Source organism: Stegodyphus dumicola, chromosome 12, assembly GCF_044657685.1.
Source record: "Stegodyphus dumicola isolate Sdum_Otavi_A_Nest chromosome 12, ASM4465768v1".
Lineage (NCBI taxonomy): Eukaryota > Metazoa > Arthropoda > Arachnida > Araneae > Eresidae > Stegodyphus > Stegodyphus dumicola.
In genome coordinates, this window is record NC_140779.1 from 4914065 (window position 1) to 4941023 (window position 26959).

At 30.2% G+C, this 26959-nt stretch overlaps 1 protein-coding gene across 5 annotated transcripts in view; it reads right to left on the reverse strand.

Moving 5' to 3' along the window:
* The window catches only part of LOC118195450 (hemicentin-1-like), a 331768-nt gene that overhangs the window by 202707 nt on the left and 102102 nt on the right, over positions 1–26959 (reverse strand). For all 5 annotated transcript variants that reach the window (XM_085827451.1, XM_085827448.1, XM_085827449.1 and 2 more), the window contains exons 21-24: positions 18099–18374; positions 11981–12081; positions 5801–5981; positions 3113–3391 (exon numbers count right to left, since the gene is read on the reverse strand). In XM_085827451.1, the coding sequence (XP_085683577.1) occupies positions 3113–3391; positions 5801–5981; positions 11981–12081; positions 18099–18374 (837 nt within the window). The remainder of the gene's footprint in view (positions 1–3112; positions 3392–5800; positions 5982–11980; positions 12082–18098; positions 18375–26959) is intronic.

Sequence of the window (26959 nt, forward strand, 5' to 3'; positions counted from 1 at the left end):
CTTCATCTTTAAAATTAGTAAATATTTCTTTACTAGTTGTCATGTGAGATGCAGTTCCTGAATTAATAATCCATTTAATTTTTCTATTCTCTTGTTCATCTATTTTTTTCTTTCCACCATTTCTATCTTGATTAAGACATTTCTGTTTTCTTTGATACATCAGATAAGCATGTAGCTGATTTATATTCCCTTTCCTTGCTTGATATTCCATAAGTTTTATTTGTTAAATTTTTCTGCTTTCGATGTTCTTGTTTGGTTTTCATTTTTTATTCAGTTGATTTGCGGCTGAATTTTCCACAGCTAAAGCACTTTATATTATTATTTTTCCGAAATTCTTTTATTAAATGTCCTAATTTTCCACAATTAAAGCATCTCCTTTCATATTTCGATTTAATGCAGTTTTCTTTTGCCTTAGAACTTACTTCTGTTTCTTTTCCTCTTTGTTTATTTTTTCCTTCTGTTTCTTTTAAAGCTTGTCTAAATTGAAGCTATATCCTTCTCTTTATTGCATTTAAAGATTTTAACATCAAATTCAAATTCTTTTCTAAATCCTTTTAGTATGAAGTAAATTAATTCTTTATCTCTTATTTCATCCCCAACTTGAACACTTTTACTTTTCAGAATTACAGCTCTATTCATGTAATCATCTACAGATTCATTTTGACTCATTTTCAGTTGAGCTAATTCTATTCTAGATTTTATTTGAATATCTTCTGTTCTTGCTGCCATTTCATTTTTTTATTTTCTCCTATAACTTCTTTGCGTTCTTTTCATTCGCATATTTTAATGCTTGTGGAGGTGTCATAATTTGATTCATTACATTTCTTGCTATTGCGTTATTATCATCCCATATTTCCCAAGTTTTTACACTGGTTATCATAAATTAAGGAAAAATCACAAAAATCACAATTACTGAAAAAGTTACATGTAGAATTTAATGAAACTTACCCACAATATACAACACATAGTAAGGTATCAAATAACATAAAAAGAAATTACCAGACAAATATGGTAGTATAGAAATTAGCACATCTATAAAATGAACAAATCGAAGGTATCAGTTTGCTATAGGACTAGACGTCTCCCTAAAGAGCAGCTAGACGTCTCCCTAAAGCATCCCAAACGTCCTCAATAGGATTCAAGTTCGGGAATCGAGCTTGCCACTAGATGCGCATAATTGTTTCCTGTTGAAGATAATCATCTACAATGCGAGCCCTGTATGGTCTTGCATTGTCGTCCTGTAACAGGAAAGCATCATCTATAGCCCCAGCATATGGGCACACATAAACATCAAGGATGTCATTTCTATAAATCTTAGCATTCACAGTTCCCCTTGAAAAGACATGGAGGTCTGTGTGTCCACCCAAAGAGAGGACACCCCAAACACAGATACTGCCCCTTCTGTATGCATCTCTTTAATGGATGTTTGACGGACGATAACGGGTTCTAGGTTCTCTCCATATTAAATAATGCCTACTATCGCTTTTTAAACTAAACCTGGACTCATCCGTAAAGAGAACCGCCTTCCATTCATCAGGCATCCAGTGGACATGTTGTCGTGTCCACTGAAAATGGTCCCTTCTATGGCGTGACATGAGCGGCACACAAATGGCTGGTCGCCTTGCATACAGACCACCTTCGTGAAGCCTTCTACGCGTCGGGAAAAAAAAACAGAGAATTGAAGCTCCAAAAAAGATTTTTTCGGGACAATTCATGTTTTTTATAAAAAATTTTACTCATCAAACAAGAGCTTCAATTGTCTGTTTCGGTGAAACGCGTAATGGTATTTAGCCTAGTTCGACACTCAATCATTTTTCCCTTGAAAAGCCTGGTTGAGGGTACGAGTGGATTAATTTACCATTTTCCGCTTTGTAATTTTTGTATTTTTGCAATTTATGTTTTTCATTATAATTTTTGCATTTTATGTTTTAATATTTTTTCATCAATCTATTTTCATGTGTATTAATTCACATATCACAACGGTCAGATTAGTTTTTTCGTGCATTCGCATGTCTTCCAACATTGATTTTTAACAGTTTTTATTTCGCATGTACGCAATTTTTTTTCAGTTTTTTCCATATATATTTTTTTTAATTTCTTCTTTGTTAATATTTTTGTAATACAGCATTGAACTATTTCGTGGAGCTACAGCTCCTGGTAACTTTTTAGCAAGATCGCTGCAATGTTTCTACCTATTATTTCTTATATTTTTGCAGCATTATGCGCAAAAAATTTTTAAGACCAAATAGGTCTTACGTCTCATTACTTGTTAGCTTTACAATTTCTGTTTAGATTATATATATATAAGGGAGTCAGAGTCGGAGTCATTAAAATTCCAGGAGTCGGAATCGGTCATTTTCCCTACTGACTCCACAGCCCTGATTGCAAAGACATAGATATATCATAAATATACTTAGAAGGCAATACAGGAATTAAATATATTTTTTACCATTGTACTTCAAGTACAGGAGCTTTTACATACACTTAAAAAATAAATTTACTTCTATTACTTTGAATTAATGAAAAAAATTTGAAATTTTACATTTCTTCTTTCTGTGTTAATATTATGAAATTAATTCCAATTAAATTCAAATTTAATACTTAGTTTACTATCTACAGCATTTCATTTTTTTTAATTTTAAAGACTTTATATTTACACTTCAACTTGATTCTTTCTTCTAAACAATTTCTTGAAGGTTACATAGATTTCTTGCTTCATTCAGATTTTATTTTATTTATTTATTTATTTACTTTTTCATATTCGACTCAAATTAATTTGATTAAAATAATTCAGTTTTACTTTTTCACCCCATTTTTAGGCATACTACCATTTTAATATTTATTTTAATTATTATTCTTTTTACATTTTAGGCTATAAAACTTCCAATTTTATATAATTTCTTCATCTTTTCTCAATTTAGAGTTTCTTTTTAATTTTCCTCAATTTTCCTTTCTTCTCAAATCAGAGGCTCATAGTTGCAACTAACCATTCTTCAACACGTTTAAGTGATAAATTATATAGTCATAAAATATATTTTTAGTTACTGTATGTCAAGATTTATAAGACCAAGCAAAATTATAAAAAAAAAAATCAATAAATACTATGCCTTACCTAATACATTAAGCTTGATATCTTTCCTTGCCTCTCCTATTTCACTACTAGCAATGCAAGTATAAATTCCATTATCTGCTTCTTCAGGCTTAAGAAGTGTCAGCTTTTGGTGATCATCATCAATAAATTTTTCATAGTTATCAAAAGTTATCTCTTTGCCATCTTTATACCAAGTAATTGTGGGTAAAGGATTACCAGAAACTAAACAATGGAAATCAGATACTTGGTGTAGCAATACCTCTTTTTCACCAAATTCTGTTCCATGGATTTCTGGACGAACTGGAAAAACAAGTTTAGAAAATAATGCAATGCATCAACATATATTATTAACTCACAAATTTCCAAAAGCTTAAAAAAATAGCAAAATTTTATTTTATTAAAAACAAACATATCAGGGAGATAATTAAAAAAACAGTTGATAATTTGATATGTACTAAACAACTGCATATCAGTTTCATTAAAGCCATAAGGTTTAATTTATTTTTTAATATCAAGTTAGCTTATTAAAAATTTATAGATGCATTTTATTTTCCTTTTACTATGTCATTAAAGTCAAATTAAATATTAGTTCCCTTGCAGACAAACATTTAATGCAAGCTATGAAAATCTAGTTACCTCACAGGAATATCTTAGGATATAATTCAAAATGAAAAACTACAGTTACAGCATTTTCATGCAATACTTCAACATTCTTTTGAAATGATAAATTAAAATTCAAATAATAAAACAGTACTGAATCATATATAACAAAAGCAGAGTTATGAATATTTAATTTGGTAAAAGTTTCAGAATTTACTTTATGTAGCAGAACTTGGAACTGGAAGATGTAATTATAATTATTTTCAGATTATAGGATTTTATTCTAGAAACACCTGAGAAAGTTTAAGAATTGTATGAAACTATTGACAAAACTTACAAATAAATAATCAATTAGTTCAGGTATATTTTCAATCAATTTATAGGACAATTGTAGTGCTATTTCAGTTATAATACAGTAACACACTTTATATCAAGGGCTGCCAACTTATTTATTACCAAGATTAACTTTTTTGTAAAATGATAACAATAATTAATTGCAAGCTATCTATTAAATTTACAAAATTAAGTCAGCCTCTATTCCTTCAGCTATTTTAAAGAAAAGTGTAAAGATAGAACATAAACAATTTTTAAATATATTAATAATAAACTTAATGGCATGTTAAGCACATTATCTATACAAAATATTATCTGAAAGCCATTTACTGCCCAATGCCACATGCCATATCTGCTTTATGCTAAAACATTATTGCATTTCAGAATTTTAAATAATAATTAAATATTTAAATAATTTTTCACTCTAAAAATACAAATGAAAGTAAACGATAAAAACAAAAATATTATTAAAAAATTAATGAATATCAGTTCAATAAAATTACAGTTACCTAGAATAATAAAGAGTATATCCAAACAGTAAAAAATATTCAGATTTCCTCCCCCCCACAAGACAAAATACATACTGTAATGCATATGAGGGAAATTTATCTTTTATCATGCTTCTTTTTTTTTTCTTTCAAGAAAAACTATACAGTTAGAAACTCTGAAATAGTTTTACATACATTACACAAAAGACAAAAACTATTCCACAAAAATGTTTAACTTTTTATTTACCTAAGCAATTCATACTCAAGAATAAAAAATTGCAAAAAACTGAAGCTAATAAAAAGTGAATGACTCCCCCCCAAATGAGTGTTCAGTTTTTCTACTGATGTTTATAATCTACATACGAGCCAAAAAATACATGGTGGCATATTACTGATATGTAACTGAATTAATGAGATATATGTGTACTACATTTTAATGACTTTAAATATCTTTTTTTTATTGAACTAACAAATGTCATACGCATTCATCTAAATAATCAATGCTCTTTAAAATATATACATGTATATAATACAGTATATATATATATATATATACACTTTTATATTTTTGAATTATTTTAATCAACAAAATAATATATAAAAATGTTTAAAAGTAACAAAAACTTAATTTTTATTTGTCTGGAAATTAAAACAAATAATATGAATAATATGAGTTCTGTACTAGCAAAATGTGATAACTGTATTACAGAAAGCTAAAGGCTTTAAGCTTCAACTTTTACTATAAATTTTGTGGCAATAAATTTCCCACATATTGCAACATTCAAAAGAATATGAACAGCTTTAAAAAAATTTCCAAGATCATCACATTCATGTATTTTTCTCGCATAAGAACTAATTTAAACATGCATCTATGTAAAAGTTTTTATATTATCAAAAAGATGCTAGATAAATTTTATATGAAAGGAAATGCCAATGTTTAACAGAAATTGGGGAAGGCCAGGACAGAAGAACAATCCTACCTGTAGCTTGATATAAATATATTTCAAAGGCAAGTGACACAGGTCTGTCTTCTTCTGGGGGAGGGATTAGGACAATGTCCGTCACTTTTAAGACTGATAATTTTACATAAAATTTAAGCCAATCTATAATTATTTTTATGTTTAATTTGATAGAACTATAACACCTGATTACAAAGAATTTACAGAAATAAAACATTTATGCCTTTAAATTTGAAATAGGATTTAATGTAGTAATAAGATAATGATATCTTTTAGAATTTTAAGAATTTTCAAAACAAAAAAGAACAGGATAACTGAATTACACTGACCTAAAACACTCACTTCAAAATCTCGGGTGACTGATCCTACTTTATTCATAGCAACACAAGAGTAGATTCCAGCATCAGACTCTTGTAAATAGTTAATGTACAATATATTTTTAGAATTTTCATACTTGAATCCAGAATTAACAGCTGATGATATAACTTGCTGATTTTTTCGCCAAATCAACTAGGAGTAAAAAAGGTTCAGATAATAATTAAATATTTAAATAATTTTTCACTCTAAAAATACAAATAAAAGTAAATGATAAAAACAAAAATATTATTAAAAAATTAAATTACTTCTGTTTTTGATAAATGTAAAAATATAGCAATTATTACCTTACTTTTTTAGACATAATCTCACCACAGCACTTGATCACTAGCATCAAATTTACAGAATAGATAATTACACTTTTTTTAATATAATTTTCCCACTATTTTACCATTTTACAGCTTGGCTAAGCAATAAGAATTTTTATAAGTTATACATTTCCTAAACATAAAAACGGAAATAATATTCAAAATGCTGAATAGCTCTGGAATTCAGATTATTAAAGTCTTTCCATAAATATATCACCTGCCAATAACATGAATGATTTAGATTTCTCTTAAATTCAAACTAAATACTAACAAGCATATTAATATATAACCAACTTAATAATAACATTTATATTAAATTAAAAGTTTTAATTCCATTTTTATTTCCAGTTGATGATTGTGGCCACTATCACTTGGCACTCTAGTCGTGCCTATTCAAGAAAATTTACATTTTTGATATTATTGCTTATAGGAACAGAGCAGAATGAAACAGTGTTTAAGTAACACAGAGGCAAAAGCTAAAGTGTGTAGTTATCCATTACGAAAGCACACAAAGAGAAATATTTTGGTTTGAGTTAAAAAGTTTCAGTTCCCAATTATTAAGTCATCAGCGCTGCGCAGGCCATGCAAAATGGAATGATCTACAAACGACACAATCCAGAGAAGTTATTACGAATTTTAGAACAGAGAATTAAAGGGTTACCATTAGTTTAACTTATAATTTTGATTTACATATTTTTTACCTTACATATTCTCCCCCCCCCTTCAAAGAGAAAAAGGCTTGGCAACAGAAAAAGCCTTTTTAGAAACAAGCATTACAGAATTTGCAAAATGGAATGATCTAGAAATGAGGCAATTCAGAGAAGTTATTACAAACTTTAGCACAGAAAGGGAGAATTAAAGGGTTACCGTTAGTTATAATTTTGATTTACATATTTTTTTATCTTACATATATATATGTAAGATAAAAAATTTATTTTGTAATATAAATATAAATAAATAATATTTCAGAATATATACAAAATGTATTTTCTCATACATTATTTGTGTTGTGCAACCGGGGCAACAGGAATGAGACAAATTTTGGAATATAAAGTGATACGTTTATTTCAGCATCCATCTCACAAGCATTCCCCCTGTACCTCGAGGAGAAGCATTATTTATAGATATGTGTGCGTCATGCTGCTCATCCAATCAGCAATATTAATTGAAATCACGAGGTGACGCTATCTTCTCATCAGGAGTGTTCTTAAGGACTTTATGTAATATGACAGATTTATGAGTTCGGCGATTTGGCGGGCGCCAACAGGTTAATATAATTTATAATAAAGAAAGGATTTTGCCAAAATTTAGGAACAGGGATACAATTTAGGTAGAGAATCGCCAACACATTACTAAGCAATATGATTAGAATTTAATTTAATCAATTGATTTAAAAATATCATTACATATATATATTCTGAAAATCACTTAATGATTATTTAATTTTAACAATAAAAGAAAAATTTCATCTGAGAAATTTTTGATTAAATCCATTGCAAGGTTAAGTAAAAATGTCTTTAACATATATTTTATAAATAAAGAATACACAGAGAAACAACTTCATAAAATAATGTATTCTTGATTTTGGAAATCAATAAACAATTTTTAAAATAGATAATTAATCAGCTACTGCTTCCTGCAATATTTGTATGTGTTCAAAATACTTCCACAGGTAATAAATAAATAATGAATAAAAAGAGAAGAATAAATAATTATTTAAAATAATTAACACAAAATGCAAAACACAGAATGGTTATTTTCTTATACAAGGAGAATGAGAGGCAAATGGATTTCTAATGAGAGGGGGAAGTTCATCTTTAAAAATAAAATGAAATCTTTCAAAAAAAAAAAAAAAAAAAAAAAAAAAAAAAAAAAAAACAAAGAAATTTCTTTACCTTTCTTTTGGAAAAGATTTGTTATTTTTAATGCAATGAATCTCACTACCGTAATTTAAAATGAAATTTAAAGCTTTATACTAATCAGCGATTCAAAATCTCATCACAGTACCATAAAAGAAGAGTTTGTCAAAGGAGAAATAGCAATTTTAATTTAGTTGTTAATCCCTTGCTTAACTTAATTTCCTGCTTAAAAATGAAAGTTGCTCTCATTAAAAGACAAAACTGAAATTTGTAAAGAATTTCGGCAGGATTAACAAAAGTAGAATTATTTAAAACATGAAAGAAAAAACGGAAAGAGAAAAAGAAAAAAAAAAAAAACAGAACTGCTTCTGACAGAAAGAAATAATTAAAAAAAAAAAAAAAAAAAGCACTAGTTTCATGGAATCATCCATTTCAAAGAAATTACTTCATATATTAACTGTTTCAGAAAACAGAAATGTGCTAATTATGAAAGCAAAAGAATGAATGTGCCAAAATTTAAGGTCAATACTATGGAAATTCAGAAATACACTGATTGTATAGTGAGCTATATCACAGTTACTTGCTAGAGTTTAGGTAATAAGGGATTTTCTACACATTGTCATTTCCTTAATTTAACATTTAATCATTTTGATATTAAAGATGCATTTTGTACTAAAGTATTTTTCCTACTGCTTATATAATACATGTGTTCTTGTGCATTTGTATAATATTGGAGTAGTTCATTTATGGCAAAGGGGCCTCTAATAATTAAGAAAATGATAATTTGCTGAAAATTCCTTATCATCCAGCTAGTTTCAGAAGGTAACTGCAATGCAGCTCACTGTATCATCGATATCTTTCTGAGCTGGCATAATATATAATTAAAATTGATATGTAATTTTTATATATAAGCTGCCCTTTTGTTACCAAATTATCAAAGTTAGTATATTCTACATATACGCAATTAAAAATGAATTCCTTTGTGCTTTGTTGATCAATAATGAGCTCAGTTCTCATCATAGTTACGTACTATAGTGGGCTAAATGCAGCTTGCATTACAAATTTCTGTCTAAACGCTAATGAAAAAGGTCCCATTCATGAACTGCATTTTTGCACCAATGCAAACAGATGAAATGAGTTTGTTTTTTAAAATAAACCAATGATTTTTAGCATTATGAATAAGTTGATTTTACTTGGTACAGATGGCAGTAGAATGCTAGATAATTTCTTGCATACTAATGGTGAATTTAGTCCTCCCCCTCAGGAATTTTTAATCTTATATTTTGAGTGCATGTTATAGTTAGAAATGGCATCAAAGGGAAAGCCTTTTTTGGGAGGAGGGAGGAAAAAGATTCTGAAGTGATTTTGAATGAGGAATCTGAGTCTGAATTTGTATCCGAATCATTCTCATTATCTTTTATTAGATTATGAAAATGATTCGGATTCGAATACAGGTATCTGTTTTCATAGTTCAAAAAATGATTCAAATAAGAGGATTTTAACAGCACAAAATGTCCCGTTGTGTAACATTCCATGCTTTAAAGTCTACCCCCACACAAGTATGTTTTTAGGTAAATATATATATTCAGTAACTTTTTTATTATTATAATATTAGATGCCTTATTGATTTGTAAATTAATTATCCAACATGTCTTCTTATATTTTAAAAATGCAGTACTAAAGTATGACATTTGAAAATATAACTGGAAATAAATATATAAGCTTCTTTTCTTATAAGTTTTCTGTAGTTTCATTAAATAAATTATTCAGTATATTATAAGCAAAATTCATGGGAAAAAAAGGAATTTTTTTAACTTTATATCTATGTTAATTTATTTTATTTTTACAGAAATGCACATAAACATTTTAGATAGCATGCAAAATATTTTATTAAGAGATCAATTCCTGGTTTTTAGGATAAAGATGATAAAAAAATATTCCCCCCTTCTTGATGATTTTGCTGTTCATTCCCTAAGTGCAACACTGAAAAGTGTACATTCAAGCATTTTATTTACATGGCCACATTCGTCAAGCATTTCTCTAGAAATTCTGTGAAATGTCAAAAGTCCAACTAGAAGTCACTAGGTATCTGGTGACTTCTAGTTGTATAATGTACAATACAAAGTCCATAATCCGGACGTCCATTATCCAGAACGATCTATAATCCAGACCTCAAAGCCACAAACTTTACGCATGCGCATAAAGAATGTGCATGTATGCTTTATGCATGCGCACGTTGAAAGAAATATTTAATAAAGTAAACAAATAAATATTAAAGTTTTTTTTTTGTAAATTTTGATACTTTTTTAGATCGTAATTGCTCTTTATTTCATAAATTACGGTTTCATATTTTTAATTGTATAATTTCTGCATGCCATCTTACCAGATTTAAATTGATGATCTATAATCCAGAAAAACCCTTAATCCAAAATCGCCGAAGTCCCGACGAGTCCGGATTACAGACTTTGTACTGTATATGTATATTATTCACAGAATTTAAAAAAGTGAAGAAGAAACATTTATTGCTAATTCATGACTGAAGAGATACAAATTTCAATGAGATCAATAACTATAAAGTTAAGTTAAATTTTAATAAGGATAATTTTTTCAAACTGTTCAGAGCAAGACAGAATGAAATTTCAGTCTTACTAAAAAACAAAATGGTTTCAGTACCCTGCAGTTAAGCTGTCCAACTCCGTCTGTTTGATCAATGACTGATATGAAACTTGCCTTGAAGTAATTTTTTTACTGTTTCTACTTCTGAGTTACAGTTCACTTAGTTATATGCAAAATGTTAAAGAAGTTATTAATATATTTCTTGGTGAAGATTTTTTTTTTCAAATTTATGATCTCAAAATGAGTTTATTATTTGTAAAACAAAGAAAAAGTTAAAATTAGACAAAACAACAACCTTGTGTTTGGCACAGATTTTAGTCAAAACTGTTGATTTTAAGGGCAAACAAGTGCAGGTCTCTCCTCATCAGGAGCAAAGAAATCTGCAATGAAGGGAAAGCCACAACTGTATTATCTCCATAAAGAGTAAAATGAAAGTTTTGTTTAAAATCTAAGTTAAACAAAAGGTTGTTGCTAGGTTAAACACAAGTTTTTTTATAATTAGAATGAAAAAAGAAAAAGGAAAAAAAAAAAAAAAAAAAGATGTAAAAACTGTTTTTTGGTATGGAATATTTCAGACAGACAAAAATGAGGAATATATCCTACAAACAAGATGGCATCTGTTGTTTCCAGTGTCATGTCTTCAAATAAAATATAAAGCAAATTACTCAGGACATTCTGGATACTTCTTTTATTTTAGTTATAGGTGAAAAAATTTACATGTATGCCATGAAAACATTTATTTGCCTCTCACAGATTTAAAATTCCCAATTTCAGGTGTTTGGTATAAGTAACTACAACTCATAGATACAATTTTATATGATAACTCCAGAAATATCCCCCTCTCAGTAAAGTAGAATTTTGCATGCATAGAATACCCATAAAATTCTAGCAAACCTCCCTTCTTCCCATTACACTGTATGCAGAAACAGGATGGGCTGATCATCATATTCATAATATGAGTTTATTTCCTTCTAAAAAATTTGAGCATTTACAAATGTTTTATTTATTTTGGGGGTGGCATCTAATAGGGTGCGCAGGAACTATAACTATCATCAACATTAAAAATATAGAGTTCTAGGAGTGAAATAAAGTGTGCAGGTAGCAAGATGCATTATGAATGTGTTACAATAAAAAGAAACATATTAAGATGCATATGACTTACTGAATGTCAAACTAAATGATGACTTACAGAATGTCAAACTAAATATCAAAAAATAATTATAAAACTGAACAGCTTTTCACAAAAGAGAAATTAAAAATCTAGTAATCATTAAAGAACTTAAACATTACTTTAACACCTGGAAACATGATACATAAATTATACATTGAAATTCAGATATTGGATGCTTACAAGAGGTTCTGGATGTCCTTCAGCTGTACAGTCTAAAATTGCAGAGCTATTTTTCAAAACATTAATCTTTTCCACATGGGGTTTTGTAAATTTTGGTGGATCTAAAAATATAAAAAAGTGATGATAATATAATCAAATGATTAAATAAATATCACACATTATTTTCTAAAAATGAAAATTTTATTTTTATTGCAATCCAATTATTTTAAATAAAAATTTTAACAAACAAATAAAATATGCAGTGCTTTAGAAAGTAATCTGTTCTTGGATATATTTTGGATGCTGATTTCAAAAAATTTAATATCAGCTTTAGTTCCCAAAATATAACTATTTTAAATGCTAATCTGAGTAGATAACACCCAACAAATAGCTCCAAATGGAATTTAAAACTTTTAAAAATATATTAGCAACAAATTAGACTCATTAAAATTAGCCAAAAAAAGTATGAGATTTAGTTTAAAAAAAATGAAGTATCAGAAGCAAAGATTAGGCTTCTCCTTGGTCACAAAAAGAACAGACAAAATGCCCAAGCTCCTCATATCTTTGAAAGAGAATAAAAAAGAACAACTCAATTTAAATTCACAAACAAACTTCATCAATTTAAAAGTATGGCCACTGAGAAAAGATAAGGCTGTTGGAGAAAAAAATAAAATCAATAAACTTTGATTAATAAAGGAAAAACCATTTTACCCTCATTACATATAAAACTATGGTTAAAGAAACAATTTATGACAGTTTTGAGTAAAGAAGATTCACATTTTATTTGTTTGTTAAATAAATGTCTTGAAATGAGCATACAAATTTTTAACTTTCCCTAACTAAGGCAGCTTATATGAGGTTAACATCTGAAAAATCCAATAAACATGATTAAATCTCATATCTGGCCAGTCTTATATACGAATTATTTTGTTTAAATTTCCTAACTAAGGCAGCTTATATGAGGTTAACATTTGAAAAATACAATAAATATGATTGAATCTCATATCTGACCAGTCTTATATACAAATTATTTCATTTTAATTTTATAAAAATATTCTTATTAAGCATAGAACATGTTCTCAGTTTCAGTATGATAGATAGCCTATGACAGAAGCATCAAAATTCAATGGTTAGAATACAGTCAGTAACTTTTCAGAAAACCTATAAAAAGCCTCCCTGCTCTTCACTTAAACATTTAAGTGACTTACTCAAAACTGTCTTAAACATTTAAATGAAGGGAGAAATGTTTTAACAAGAGAGAAAAATTATTGAGGAAACTAAGACATTCCCATCATGATCAATTATTGCTGGAGCCTTCAGCTAGCTGTTTCAAATGTTCCATTCAATATCCAGTGTCGTGTAACATGAAAAACAGTCAAAAACTTTATATTAATCATTTCTGTGACATATCTAGTACTTTTTTTTTACTTTTAAATTGCTACATGATTAAATTTCTAATCAAGTTCACAACATTTTGGTAAGTGCTCTTAAAATTTGGAACTACTAAAATATTTTACTGCAGAACTAATGATTCCAATTTGCAAATGATAATTATTGTGATTAATTTTCATTTAAATTCAAATAATAAAACAATAGTTTGAAAAAAAAAAACCTCTCAACAAAGCATTTGAGCCCATGAATAATTATGTTCTATTTTAGCCCCTTTTCAACAAATTATTTTATTTACAGAAGGCTTTGAAAGAGGTAAACCATGACATACATCAAACAAAATTCCAAATAACTTTTTTTATTATTTAAATATTTTAAGACATATTTTAAAAAATAAACTTCAAAAACCTAAGTGCCTGAAAACAAATATGAACCTCTGTGTATCAGGGTTAAACAAAAAGGCTAATTCATTTCTTTGAGTGTCCACTCGCTGATGCGATCCTCACATGGAAGTTATCTGACATTACTGTGTTGCATAAGCTCTGCTGCTGTGAGGTGATATTCTAGAGGTGTGGATATCTCAAATTAATTTTAATCATGTATATTCGTTTTCTAGAAATGTAAATATTAAAAAAAACTTGTATATGTATATATAGTTTTAATCAGCTGTCTTTTAAATTTTATACTATAAAGTATCATTTACATAATATGGCTTCTTGCATTGTAGCAACATTCTGTAACATTTCTAGAAAGGAAGAGATATTGTATTTCATGCTCTTCCAAAGGACAATTTGCTTTTGACGAAACAATGGATATATCAGCGTCGAAGACAAGATTCGATTAATGTAAAGAATGCAAGAATTTGCAGGGAACCTTTTCTATGTAGTGATTATGAAGATGAATGAAAAATCGTTTACTTGCATTACCAAAGAAGAAACTGTTAAAATCCAATGCTGTGGCAAAAGTAAATTTACCATGTACAATAAAAGAAAAAATGCCAAGAAATTGAAGACAAGGGAAAAGTAAACTAATGCAGGGTACTTCCAAAAGACTATATGAATTAAATCCAAAGATAATTCATTTTGAGGCAGAATACAAATGAAGATGACACTAACAAATCAACATGAATGATTTGGAAATGAAACTCAGAAATGACAATGTAAATATCCCTGAATGTCCTAAGTGTAAAGATAAACAAGAATGCATTGATAATTTGAAGGGCAAAATACTATGCTTAGAAAATTATACTGAAGTCTTAAAAAATGGGAAAAGAACATTTTTACAATGTTTGCTCAATGATAAAAAAGGTTAACATCTAGAAAAAAATTTATATCAGAAATTCAGAAATTAAAATTTCAAATAGTGAAATTTAGGGGAAAAAAAGTACAGACACGAGAATTTAGAAAAAACGTCTAAAGCAGATTAACACATTACTAGAAAAGGAGGAAAAAAATCTGGTGGAATAGTGAAGATATGTCATGTTGCTTTGTCATAAGAGCTCTGTCATCTAAAGACTACAATTTTTGGAGAGAAAAAATGACAATTCCTTTATCTCGTGTTAACACATTGAAGAGATGGTGTACTAAATTTTCATGCAGTCCAGGAATTCAGAGTGTTCTTGATCTGAAGAAAAATTGCAAAAATTTGAATTTTAGGGGAAAATATGTGTTCTCAGTTTCAACGAAATGTATACAGATTCAAAGCTCTGCCATGATTCTAAATTGGACCAAATTTTTGGTCTTTTTCAAAAAATGCAGTTTGACATAATCAGAAGTAACAATTTCACAGTAAAAGTAACCAATTTATCATTATTATTATTTTAACATTCTTCTTTTTTCATTCACAAAACATATTCGGTCATCTGGAGTAGAAGTGTAAGCCCCAGTATCTGACTTCGTTGAATCTAGTACTTTTGTTAATAGTTTTCAGTTTCCAAATTCTGCAATGCAAATGCAAAAAATTAAAGGTTTTTGCAGATTTTGCAAACTGACTCAAATTACTGAGAGATCACTTTTTGGATAAAGGATTTGTTCAAGAAGATGGAACTGTTTTAAATGTTGATATCATAAAAGATGTTTTAAATAGATTCAAGAGAAATTAAGTTGTTATCGGAATTAACCAGACACATCACTCCACCAGCTAATAACCCACCTGTACCACTACCCACAGAATCAAGAAAGAACTTTTAATCTGTCAATCCTGTCTGGTCAAGGGAAATGAGAGACAAAGAGTAACTCCACTGAAAACATCATTTTCAAGAATTACTGCAAAAGGCATACTCTGCCTTACAGGAAAACAAAAAGCATCTGACTTCTTTGAATTAATACAAAACTTTTTCGATATTATGAACTCCCTCAGATAAAATACTTAGAGCAGCATTTGGATTAAATGAACATAAGGAAAAACAAATGCAAGTTTTGAAATTATTTAAGAAAGTCATCAATGGATTAAGTGTTCAGAGAAAAATCCAACATACTGCCTTTCCATAAAGGAGAAATAATTTCAACAAACTCTTTTTTTAACCTATAGCATGATTTGAAATCATCATATTATGCTAAATATATTTTAATTTCTAGATTAACTCAAGATGCACTTCAAAGTCTTTTTAGTCAGAAAATCAGTCTTGAAAGTCTTTAGTTTTCTTTCAAGAGCTATTGACCAGCCATCACCATCAAGGACCATCCATCACCTATTGAAGTCATATGCCACTTAAAGCAATCATTATTCATTAATAAGCTACTAAATAATCCTCAAAAGTATCCATAACTAAAGTAAACAAAAAATAGTGATTTATATTTTAAAATCAGAATTACCTGAAATGGCTTTGAAAACTGAGGAGGAAGATGCTTTTCTATTAAGTACAGTTGATGATTTGGATTTCATAGAAGGGCATTCTCCAATAGCTTAAGAATAAGAATTGAATTCCACCAGAGAAATTTTGACTGCAGAAAAAGAAAGCACTGACATATATTGCAGGTTATGCCTACTGTCTGCATGACAAAGACCCATCATTGGGAAGAATATCCAAAAATAGTGCTGAAGAAACAATATTTGATTAAAAATGGATTAAATTGTTGTCCTTAGCAGGCTTAACTTACCATCCCCTTCACAGATGAACACAGTTTACAAGTTTAAAAAAATATTTTGTGCAGTTCATCGTATAGCTTACCATAAAGGGAAGGGTATAACTGGCTCTTTAATTATTAAACTAGAGAAATATTATCCTGTAGTACAAAGAGATGCAATTCGTTAATTTTTCAGAGTGTGAACTTTTATTTAAATTGTATCTTAAATGGAAATGCATATGTATTTTCCAAAAGCAACTTCAAAACGCAAAAAAGTGGATTCCTTTGAATCTGCCAGCTAATAAATAATATTTACAGAACTTGTAGTTGCAGAGTGACTTTGCAAGTAAATATTTACAACATTTGCACTTAAATATACTTTTATTTGAAATACATTTGCATGACATTTTAGAAGTTATTAGCGTAAAGCATATTTCAAATGAGAATTCATTTTGTTAAGCATTTGTTAAAGTTAGCCTTATTGTATTCTTTGTAACTAATTTATGATTCGATTTTATGCTAGCTGAGCATTTTAGATAAATTATAATAGTATAAAATATCAAAGTAATTAGCATAAAAAAACCTTCCTCCTTAGCTCCCACTTTTGAAAAATTAAATAATTCTTATACTATGAGTAAAGCAATTTTGTCAAAATTAAGACAACAATCTTACATATTATATTTATTTAAATGCAATATATGTAATATTATGTATTATGTATGTAATATTATTATATATATGTAGTATATATTGGAAACTTATTTAAATATCTGTTATATTGAATCAGAAGAGAAATATGGCAACGTAAAATTTATAATTAGGCAAAAAATCAATCTTAGATTAGCAGAAATTTTGAATAAAGCTATCGATTTCAAAGGCAGTCAAACATAAGTTCTTTAGCAAAAGTAAAAAAAAAGAGTTACTATATATGTTTAAAACTATGCCAATCTAAGGTTGCTTTTTGCCTAACTTTAAAAAGCTATTATAATAGTTATCTTAGAAGTAGTAGTAAAATTCTCTCAGTTAGTACACGATAAAGAAATGATTATAAATAAATGCACATTTAAAAAAAAGCAAGTTTTAAGAAAACAGATCTTAAGTTAAAAGAGTAGTGTCTTTTATTTCTTATTTTAAAATTCAGTAAATATATTATTAACTTTTTAAATGTTCAGTGTAAAATGAATACAGCAATAACATCGTCTCTTCCAAATGGTTGCTATCCCCGGTGAGGGCACTGCTCATTTGTCACCTCTCCTGCTTTAAAATACCTAATGTCTCTACGGTGGTGACTGAACTAGAAAAGGTGGTGGATGATGATTCTCCACCACCAGGATTACCATTCACTCCAGGATTTGGCGAATGGGTCCCCTAGTTCCCAATCGCCCTTTAAAAGAGGAAGTATATAAGGTATTTCCCCTGCCTTCCTAGCATGTCTTCGTGGTGTAATGGCCAGCACACTCAGTGTGTATTCAAGAGGTGCAAGGTTTGACTCACGGTGAGAGCATTGCTCATTTTTCATGTCTCCTGTTTCAAAATAACCTAATGGCCCTACAACATTATTAATAATTCATTCTACTTACAATTAATCCCATAAAATTCTTAAGCAGTAATTACACATATGTCTTTATTATACTGCTTATAATTCATTCTGCATATAGAGGAAGATAAATATAAAAAGATCTTACCTGATATACCTAATTTGAAAGTATTTGATGTTTCTCCAACTTGATTTCTAGCAACACAGCTATACTGACCAGCATCAGATATATCAGCCCTTATAATTTTAAGCTTCTGACCATTTTCCAAAAATAATAAATGCTCACTGGCAGATAAACCTTCATTATTCTTATACCAAATGATTTCCGGAGGGGGAATTCCAGATGCAGAGCAGTCTAAAGTTATTTCGCTTTGCTTAATTATCTCAATTTTACGTGGAGGATTTGTTGTAAGTAAAGGCGGTGCTGTAATAAATGTACAAAAATTCAGAACTAAAATATTTTGTAACAAAGAATAAATAATATAGAATACAACAGAAAAGAAAAAAAAAAATACTACAAACAGTTTTATATCACCTTTCCAATAACTATTATTTATTTCTCAAATAACTTATTAAACAAACAATGAGCAGCTGTATTTGTTTGTAATTAGCAATAAACCCAATCTTCCTACAAAACACTATACACAGTACAAAATCTAATCCGGACTCGTCGGGACTTCTGCGATTCCGGATTACAGATCACCAATTTAAATCTGGTAAGATTGCATGCAGAAATTATACAATTAAAAATATGAAACCGTAATTTATGAAATAAAGAGCAATCATGATCTAAAGGGTATCAAAATTTACAAAAAAAAAAAAAAAAAAAAAACTTAATATTTATTTGTTTACTTTATTAAACATTTCTTTCAATGTAAGTAAATTGTTTAGGTTGCTTCATTTTTTGTGCTAATACTTTCTCTTTAATTCTATAAACAGACGTAATTTCTTGTTCAGTTACAAAGTTCCATTGTTCAAGTCCTGTAATCGCTGTGTTGAGAATACCGACTAACTTGTCAATCGAAATTTTTTCATTTTCAATAATTTCTCTGTCACTTTCTTCACTATCGGAAGCACGCTTGAACGTGCATGCATAAGTTTTTTAGCTTTGAGGTCTGGATTATAGATCATTCTGGATAATAGATGTCCGGATTACAGCCTTTATACTATATTTGCCTTTAGTATTATAAAAATGTAATTATGAATTACAAAAGTATAATTTTACATGATATATGTAAATATGTTAAAATACTGTATTCTTTTCACACCCTTGCGACATTTAATTTAAAAAGGCACACCCTTAAATAAGTCATAACCTTAATTTTTACATCTAATTCTAAAAAAAAAAAAAAAAAAAAAAAAAAGTGTTCTCAAAGATAAGCTGCGAATAACTTGTCTACTGTCCACAGTATTTCTTTCCAATTTGGAGGTATGAAAGCAGTACTTACCATAAAATGCAAGAAAATTTTTAGTATAAGCTAAAAGGAACATATTTCTGTGTTTAGCACCTCTTAATCACTGTCACTGTTGGTATAACTAGAATCATTGCTTGCTCTACCAGTATTACTATCAATTGTAATAGTATCTCACAGCATGTTATCCACAGAGTTGTAAAGAGTATTGGAGATTCCCCAATCCAACAGTATACTCAATTGTTAAATACATGCTGCTGTGCTGCTACATGTTTGTATACACCTATTTCATTTGTATGCATAGCAAACAATTGATTTTCATCTGAGTTTTGTGAAAAAAGTACACATTATAAAGTGAGGAAATATTGTAATATACACACACATAACACATTAGCATAAACAAATGTTGAATTTATACTTTTTTACATTACTATTATTTAAAACAGGTAATATTATAAACAATTTATATAACTACATTAAGTTAGCAACAACAGGAAGATATGGCACACAAATTACATTGATTAAACAGGTTAAGTTAAATACAGTACAAAGTCCGTAATCCAGATGTCCATTATCCGGACCTCAAAGCCACAAACTTTTCTTGTTTTTTGTATGCTTTACGCATGCATAATGCGTTTACGCATGCGCGTTTAATGTATGACAGATGGTATAATCTAGGCTAAAATTATCTTTACTGATTCTAAGGTATTTCAGTTAATGTTGCAGATTGCGCTGTTCCATAAGCTTCTAATCGGATCCGGCTTATTATATTTTGCAGAGAGTTAGAGCAATTTTATAAAAATTAAGCTTGAAGACTGAATGGGTCACACAGCGTCACAGTGAGGGCGTGCCAATGCTAATGGCTCAAGCCAAAATATTTCATGAAGAAATGAACTTAAACACTGAGTGCACATATTCAACAGGTTGGTTAACCAAATTTAAAAATCGCCATGGTATAAATCAATTAAAAATTTCAAGTGAAAAAGCTTCAGCTGATACTGAAGCTATTGAACAGTTTGCAGATGAATTCATTGAACTCATTACTAGTGAACAATTATCTCCAGAACAAATTTACAACGCTGATGAAACTGCTCTTTTCTGGCAATTTGTACTGTGAAATACCTTGGCAACCTCAACAGGAAATGCTCCAACTGGTATCAAAGATTCCAAAGCGAGAGTAACAATTTTAACGTCTGCAAATGCTGCAGGAAAGCACAAGCGCAAACTTTTTGTAATCGGAAAACATGTACAACCTCGAGCATTTAAAGGAGTAATGATTTTCCCCGCTATATATCGTGCAAATAAAAGAGCATGGATGACACAAGCGCTGATGAATGATTGGTTTGAAAACCATTTTATATCCGAGGCTCGGTGACATCTGAATTCGGTTGGTTTACCTGATGACTCAAAAATAGTCCCGATTGTTGATAACTGTTTGGCACATACTTTACTTAAAGTTTCAGTGAAAGATAATGTATCCATATTATTCTTCCCTCCAAATTGTACGTCTATCATTCAGCCTATGGATATGGAAATAGTGCATGTGCTGAAATGCAAATATAAAGTGGCATTTTTAAAATCTATGTTAAATTTCTTGAACAATGGCAAGACTATTCAAGACTTTTTGAAATTTTTTTGCATAAAATCTGCTGTGTGGAGCATCGCAAGATTATGGGAGGATGTGTCTCCAGATACCTTAAAAAATGCTTGGCATAATTTATGGCCAGCTACCATATTTCATGGTGAGGATGATGAAAATGATAGCCGCAAATTTGAAGGTTTTCGGACATCGCAAACTAAAGATGAAATTTTCCAATTATTGGATTTTGTAAAGAAATGTGAAGAAACGGTAATAAATGAAGATGATATAACAGAAGTTTTTCATTGTGACGACAAGACCCCAATCATCAATCAATTAACGGACGCTGAAATCTGTAGTATGGCTCTAGATCCAGAAAATGCCGCTTCCGATAGTGAAGAAAGTGACAGAGAGGTTATTAAAAACAAAAAAATTTCGATTGACAATATAGTCGGTATTTTTGACACAGGAGTTACAGGACTTGAACAGTGGAACTTTGTAACTGAACAAGAAATTATGTCTGTTTATACAATAGAGAAAGTATTAGCACAAAAAACGAAGCAACTTAAATAACTTACATTGAAAGAAATGTTTAATAAAGTAAACAAATAAATATTAAGCTTCTTTTTTTTTGTAAATTTTGATACCCTTTAGATCATAATTGCTCTTTATTTCATAAATTACGGTTTCATATTTTTAATTATATAATTTCTGCATGCCATCTTACCAGATTTAAATTGACGATCTATAATCTGGAATCGCCGAAGCCCCGATGAGTCCGGATTACGGACTTTGTACTGTATAAGTAATTGTAGCATAATTCCCAATACCAAAGCTTACTATGTAACAAGTTTATCTCTCTGATTATGTCATTTATAGTACCTGTAACCTTTCCTCTTGTCTCAAGGGAGGAATATGGCAACTTAGAGTGGGAGGGGAGGAATTTTCTTAAGAATCAGTGAGAGTTTGAAGAACTGGGTTACAAAATTGATTTTAGAGGGAATGGTAATCAAAATGGCACCATTCATGCAGGAGAAAGCATAATCTGTTTTGGAACAAATCAAAACAGCATTGTTCAAAGAATTTTTGCATAAAATTTGGTAAAGAATCACTGCATCATGATAATATTGAACAGTGGGTGAAGCAGTTTCAGGACATGGGCTGCTTGTGTAAGAAAACCAGCCCAAAACAAACAGCAGCCAAAACATTTTTAGTAAGTCCCACAAAATCAACACGTGTGAGTTCTGAATTCAGTGTGCCTCATGGTATGGCATGTTACGAAAAGTTCTCCAATTCCGGCCATACATCTTTTAGATGGTGCAGGCATTAAAAACCTTCAAACAAACTGTTGCGTAAAGCTTTTTGTAAGAATTTGCAAGATATGCTGGAGATGGATAGTTCTGCAAACAGACTTGTGTTTATATACTTCAGAGAGATGAAGCCACTTTTCACAGTTCTGGAAAAGTTAACTGCCATAATTTATGATTTTGGGGGCATGGAAAATGCACAATGTGTAATGGAACATGAGTATGATTCTCCAAAGATGAAAAATTTCTGCACCATTTCCAACAGTGGTGCTTTTTGTTGTTTTTCCTTCATGGAAAAATTGATTAATGGCTGCATTTATTAAGTATGCTATCAGAGTGGTTGTTTGCTCAGTCAAAAAGTATAATTTAAAAAAATTAAGGAGGATGATACAGTATCATTATGAATGTTGCATTTGCCCTGTTTTGTGGTATTTTAACTAAAATTAGCAACAGTAAAGAAAATTAACACATAAGTACTAATCACTAAATCATGCATCACTAGTAAGACAAATATGAGTAACTACAGCATAATCAAAAAGCATCACTGTTACAGCAATATTTATTATTAGGTTGATTTATATTTGATTCTCGATTTAAAAAACATTCATCATAAGTTTTAAACTAAACACTAAAATGGAATTATAGAAGCCGGGTGGCGACTTACACCTTTACTAATGTGTGATAAATTCTAGAATTTATAGAGAGCAGCTATGCTAACTAAAAACAGGATAGAAAAAATATTTATGATTCGTTTAAAACATATACTATGAATAAAAAGGCCATAAAATTTCATAAAGGAGTATTTTAAAATGGTTAATTATATAAAATATTTTTAAAAAATTTGAAGAAAAAGTTAAAAGTCCTAAAAAATCTTTAAAATTTTGAACATTAAAGTTAAAAATCACACTATTTTATTTTTTATAGCTTCATATTCATGACACTATTCAATAAATTATAAAAGTAGTTTATATTTGCTATTAAATATTTAAATTATCAGAAGCAGAAATTTTAACATAATTTAATTTTGCTTATAAAAGTTAAATACCATTAAATTTCCCTTTAAATTTCTTTTACAAATATTTGAATGTCTGCTACTAAATTTAATTTCTAATAATTATGCATTTTACTTTTAAAAACTTAAGAATATATAAGGAGAATTAAAAAATAGCCTTAATATAGTGATAAAGTCAAAATCACACAATTAACAGCTGCATTACTGATTCAGCTTTAGATGTCAATCCATGCAGGCACATTAGCCTAATGGGAAATATAACATGAGCAAAAACAGCAACCAAGATGGCCTTTTTCAAACATGGAAGAATATTCAAAAGGAAAAGGCAAGCAAGTAACTGATTTTGGGATGCTGAAGCTTCATCATTCTCTCTGAAAATTTTAAGTAATATCTATCGATAAATGAATGCGAAGCTTACGTATATCTACTTAACTGTCAGAGTTGTGTATGAAAGTCAAAAAATAGAATGAGACATTAAAGATATGACATACCTTTATTTTTCCATATAGGTACCAAGTACATTGAGACATTTGTCATATCACTTGATAAGCTTCAAAAAGCCCTCCAGGAAAAAATCAGGGCTTTGCATATGGAAGAAGCGTTGAACGGCTTGTTTCACTTCAGTATTGCTTCCAAAGCGCCTTCCCCCGAGATTTTTCTTCAAAGCCTTAAACAGATGGAAGTCACTTGGTGCGAGATCAGGACTGTATGGCGGATGGTGAAGGCGCTCCCAACCAAGAGTTGCAATATGGTTTTGCGTTGCCGTCGCCGAATGTGGTCTGGCATTGTCATCCAACAGCAGAACGCCAGATGTGAGAAGGCCGGGCCGCTTTTTCCGAATTGCCTCTTTCAATTTCGACAGGGTGTCACAGTAGCACGTAGCATTGATGGTTCCAACCTCCAAAAAGTCCAGCAACAAAACTCCTTGGGCGTCCCAGAAAACTGTGAGGAGCACTTTACCTGCAGAGGGAGTTGTCTTGAACTTCTTTCGGACAGATGATGACGGATGTTTCCACTCCATAGATGCAGCCTTCGATTCTGGCGTGAAATGGTGGACACACGTTTCATCCCCCATCACAATCCGAAACAGAAAGTCATCGCCATCTTCATGGTAACGCACGAGATGTTCCAGGCTGACCCCCATGCGTTGTTCCTTGTGTGTCGAGGTCAATTGTCGGGGCACCCATCGTGCTGACACTTTTCTGTATCGAAGAATGTCGTGGATGATATTTTGAGCTCGTTCATGTGAGATTCGAAGTTCTTCCGCTACTTCATCGATGGTGATACGCCGGTTCGCTCTAATCATGTCATCCATCTTCCTGACATTTGCATCTGTAGTGGCCGTGCGCGTCCGTCCAGCTCTTGGTATATCCTCCACTTGCTGACGTCCATCACTGAATATGCGACACCATCTCCGCACTATTTGCTTCAACATCACACCTGGCCCATAGACTTCCACGAGGTGGTTATGAATTTCTGTTCCTGATACTTCACGTGCCCATTCATAGCGGATAACCGCTCTCACTTCTTCTTTGACCACGAATTCAAAACGCACCTTCTCTCCATACCTACCGGGGCTCAAATGAGAGGCTGGTCTTCGCTTTGCGCAGGCACTGCAACAGCGCCATCTGCTTGATTTGCAGCGACCTCTACCCAATGGTGTATCGGTGACTTGCGCGTTTTCCTGCTGTGTCGCCTTTCCCCCATACCCGTTCAACGCTTCTTCCATATGCAAAGCGTGAATTTTTCTTGGAGGACTTTTTGAAGCTTATCAAGCGATATGACAAATGTCTCAACATACTTGTACGAGAATAATAAAATAAAGGTGAGTCATATCTTTAATGTCTCATTCTATTTTTTGACTTTCATACACAACTCTGACCACAGTCGACAGGGAAAACTTATTTTTCAGCTTACCTACGTACTTAATTTAAAAATCATTATTCAATAATACTTAATTAAAAAAAAGTTTTATACAAATGCTTATAAAAATTACAGAAAAATTATTGCCAGAATTCCAACAAATGATAAAAGTTACATGTAAAATATTCAATAATGCAATTTTAGATACAAAGCTCTAATTTTAATATCTTTAGAGAACTTTAACTAAATTTGCTGATGCTTGCAATTTAAGAGAACATAAACATACATGTTATTCTAAATCAGTATATATATATGACTATATATATATATATAGCCACAAGAAAATACTGAATGCTTGGGAAGATTCAGCAGAGATGCGTTAAAGACAATAAAACACAAACATCTTAGAAACAGGTTTTTCTTGGAAAATAAAAAAAAAAAATAACATAGCCCCAGAGCAATTTACATATTCAGAAAGTTCCTACATTCTTGCAAGTACAGAGAAAATATATATGCTAATAATATTAGTAGATACTGTTATTCGCTATAATAAATGATTTAAATGTTTTCTGGCTGACCAGTGGCTGAGAGGTAAAGTCGCTGAATACTGATAGTTTGGTTCGAGGTTCAAATCCCAGCAAATCGTCTGGCTGCATGGACGTTTTCATGGATTTCCCCATGTTTAATGTGTATACGAGGCAGTTTCTCTTAGAAAATACTCCACAAAGGTATCCCTCCCCTTAGGCAGACGGCCCTCAAGTGCTTTGCCATAACCATATAAAGCTAAACCTACTTAAATATTTGCTGCACAGCACATGTTAAAACTGGATATGAAGAATCATATTAGTTATTAAAAGACATCCAAGGGGGACTAATTTTAGAAAATCCACAAGAATTTTCTTTCTTAATGTAACATCATAAATAATTACATGAAACTTAGATTTTTTTTTTTTCCCCGGAGGAAAGAACAAATACAGGGGGGGAAGCAAAAGACTACCTATCTTATGAAATTTTAATCTAATTTCTTAAAAAAGGTAATTACTAAAGCATAAAGCAGCCTATTTTAAATAACAATCTAACGTTAAAAAAAAAAAAAAAAAAGCAATAACACTTCAAGCACTTCTTGAAAATAGATAAAACAGAAATTTTATATATTCACATATACCAGGGTTGCCACTCAAACAGGAGAATGAAATTCCCTGACTTTTTCCCAAGTTTTCTCCATGTGTGTTTTAAGAAAATTTCAGTCTGTCCACACAGTGTGCGTAGGCTGCCCTGAGAGGTAAATTTATTATGGTTGTACTTGAAAACACAAAAATTTGCCAATTACATATGACTTATCCCCCATAGCATATATTTTTATTATAACTATAATAGGAGTTGTTTCCTCCACTGAAGATTGAGATTAGAATATGCCCAATCTGGATTTAAAAATGTCTCTTTTTGCAGGCAATTTGAAGCTTAAAAAAAAAGAAATCTATTTAATGATATTTTAAAATAAATTCATGTATTTTATATTTATTTAGCAGCATGCATAAAGCAAAAAATATGTGCATTAAATTTCATCATGTTCAGAAGTATGCCAGAGAAAATTGCCTGGAACTGGAAAGTATTATGAACTAATAATAAATAAAATTAGGAGGAAGAAGCCACATTAAATGATACGAATAACATTAAAATAAATTACTTAAAGATTAAAAACTGAATTATAATAATCAACGACATTTTGGTGAATATAATTTTATTAAATGGTTAGCTTAGATCAGTGGTCAGCAAACTTATTACACAAAGAGCCAAATATGAACGTTACAAAAATTTTTTAAAAAATTGGGAGCC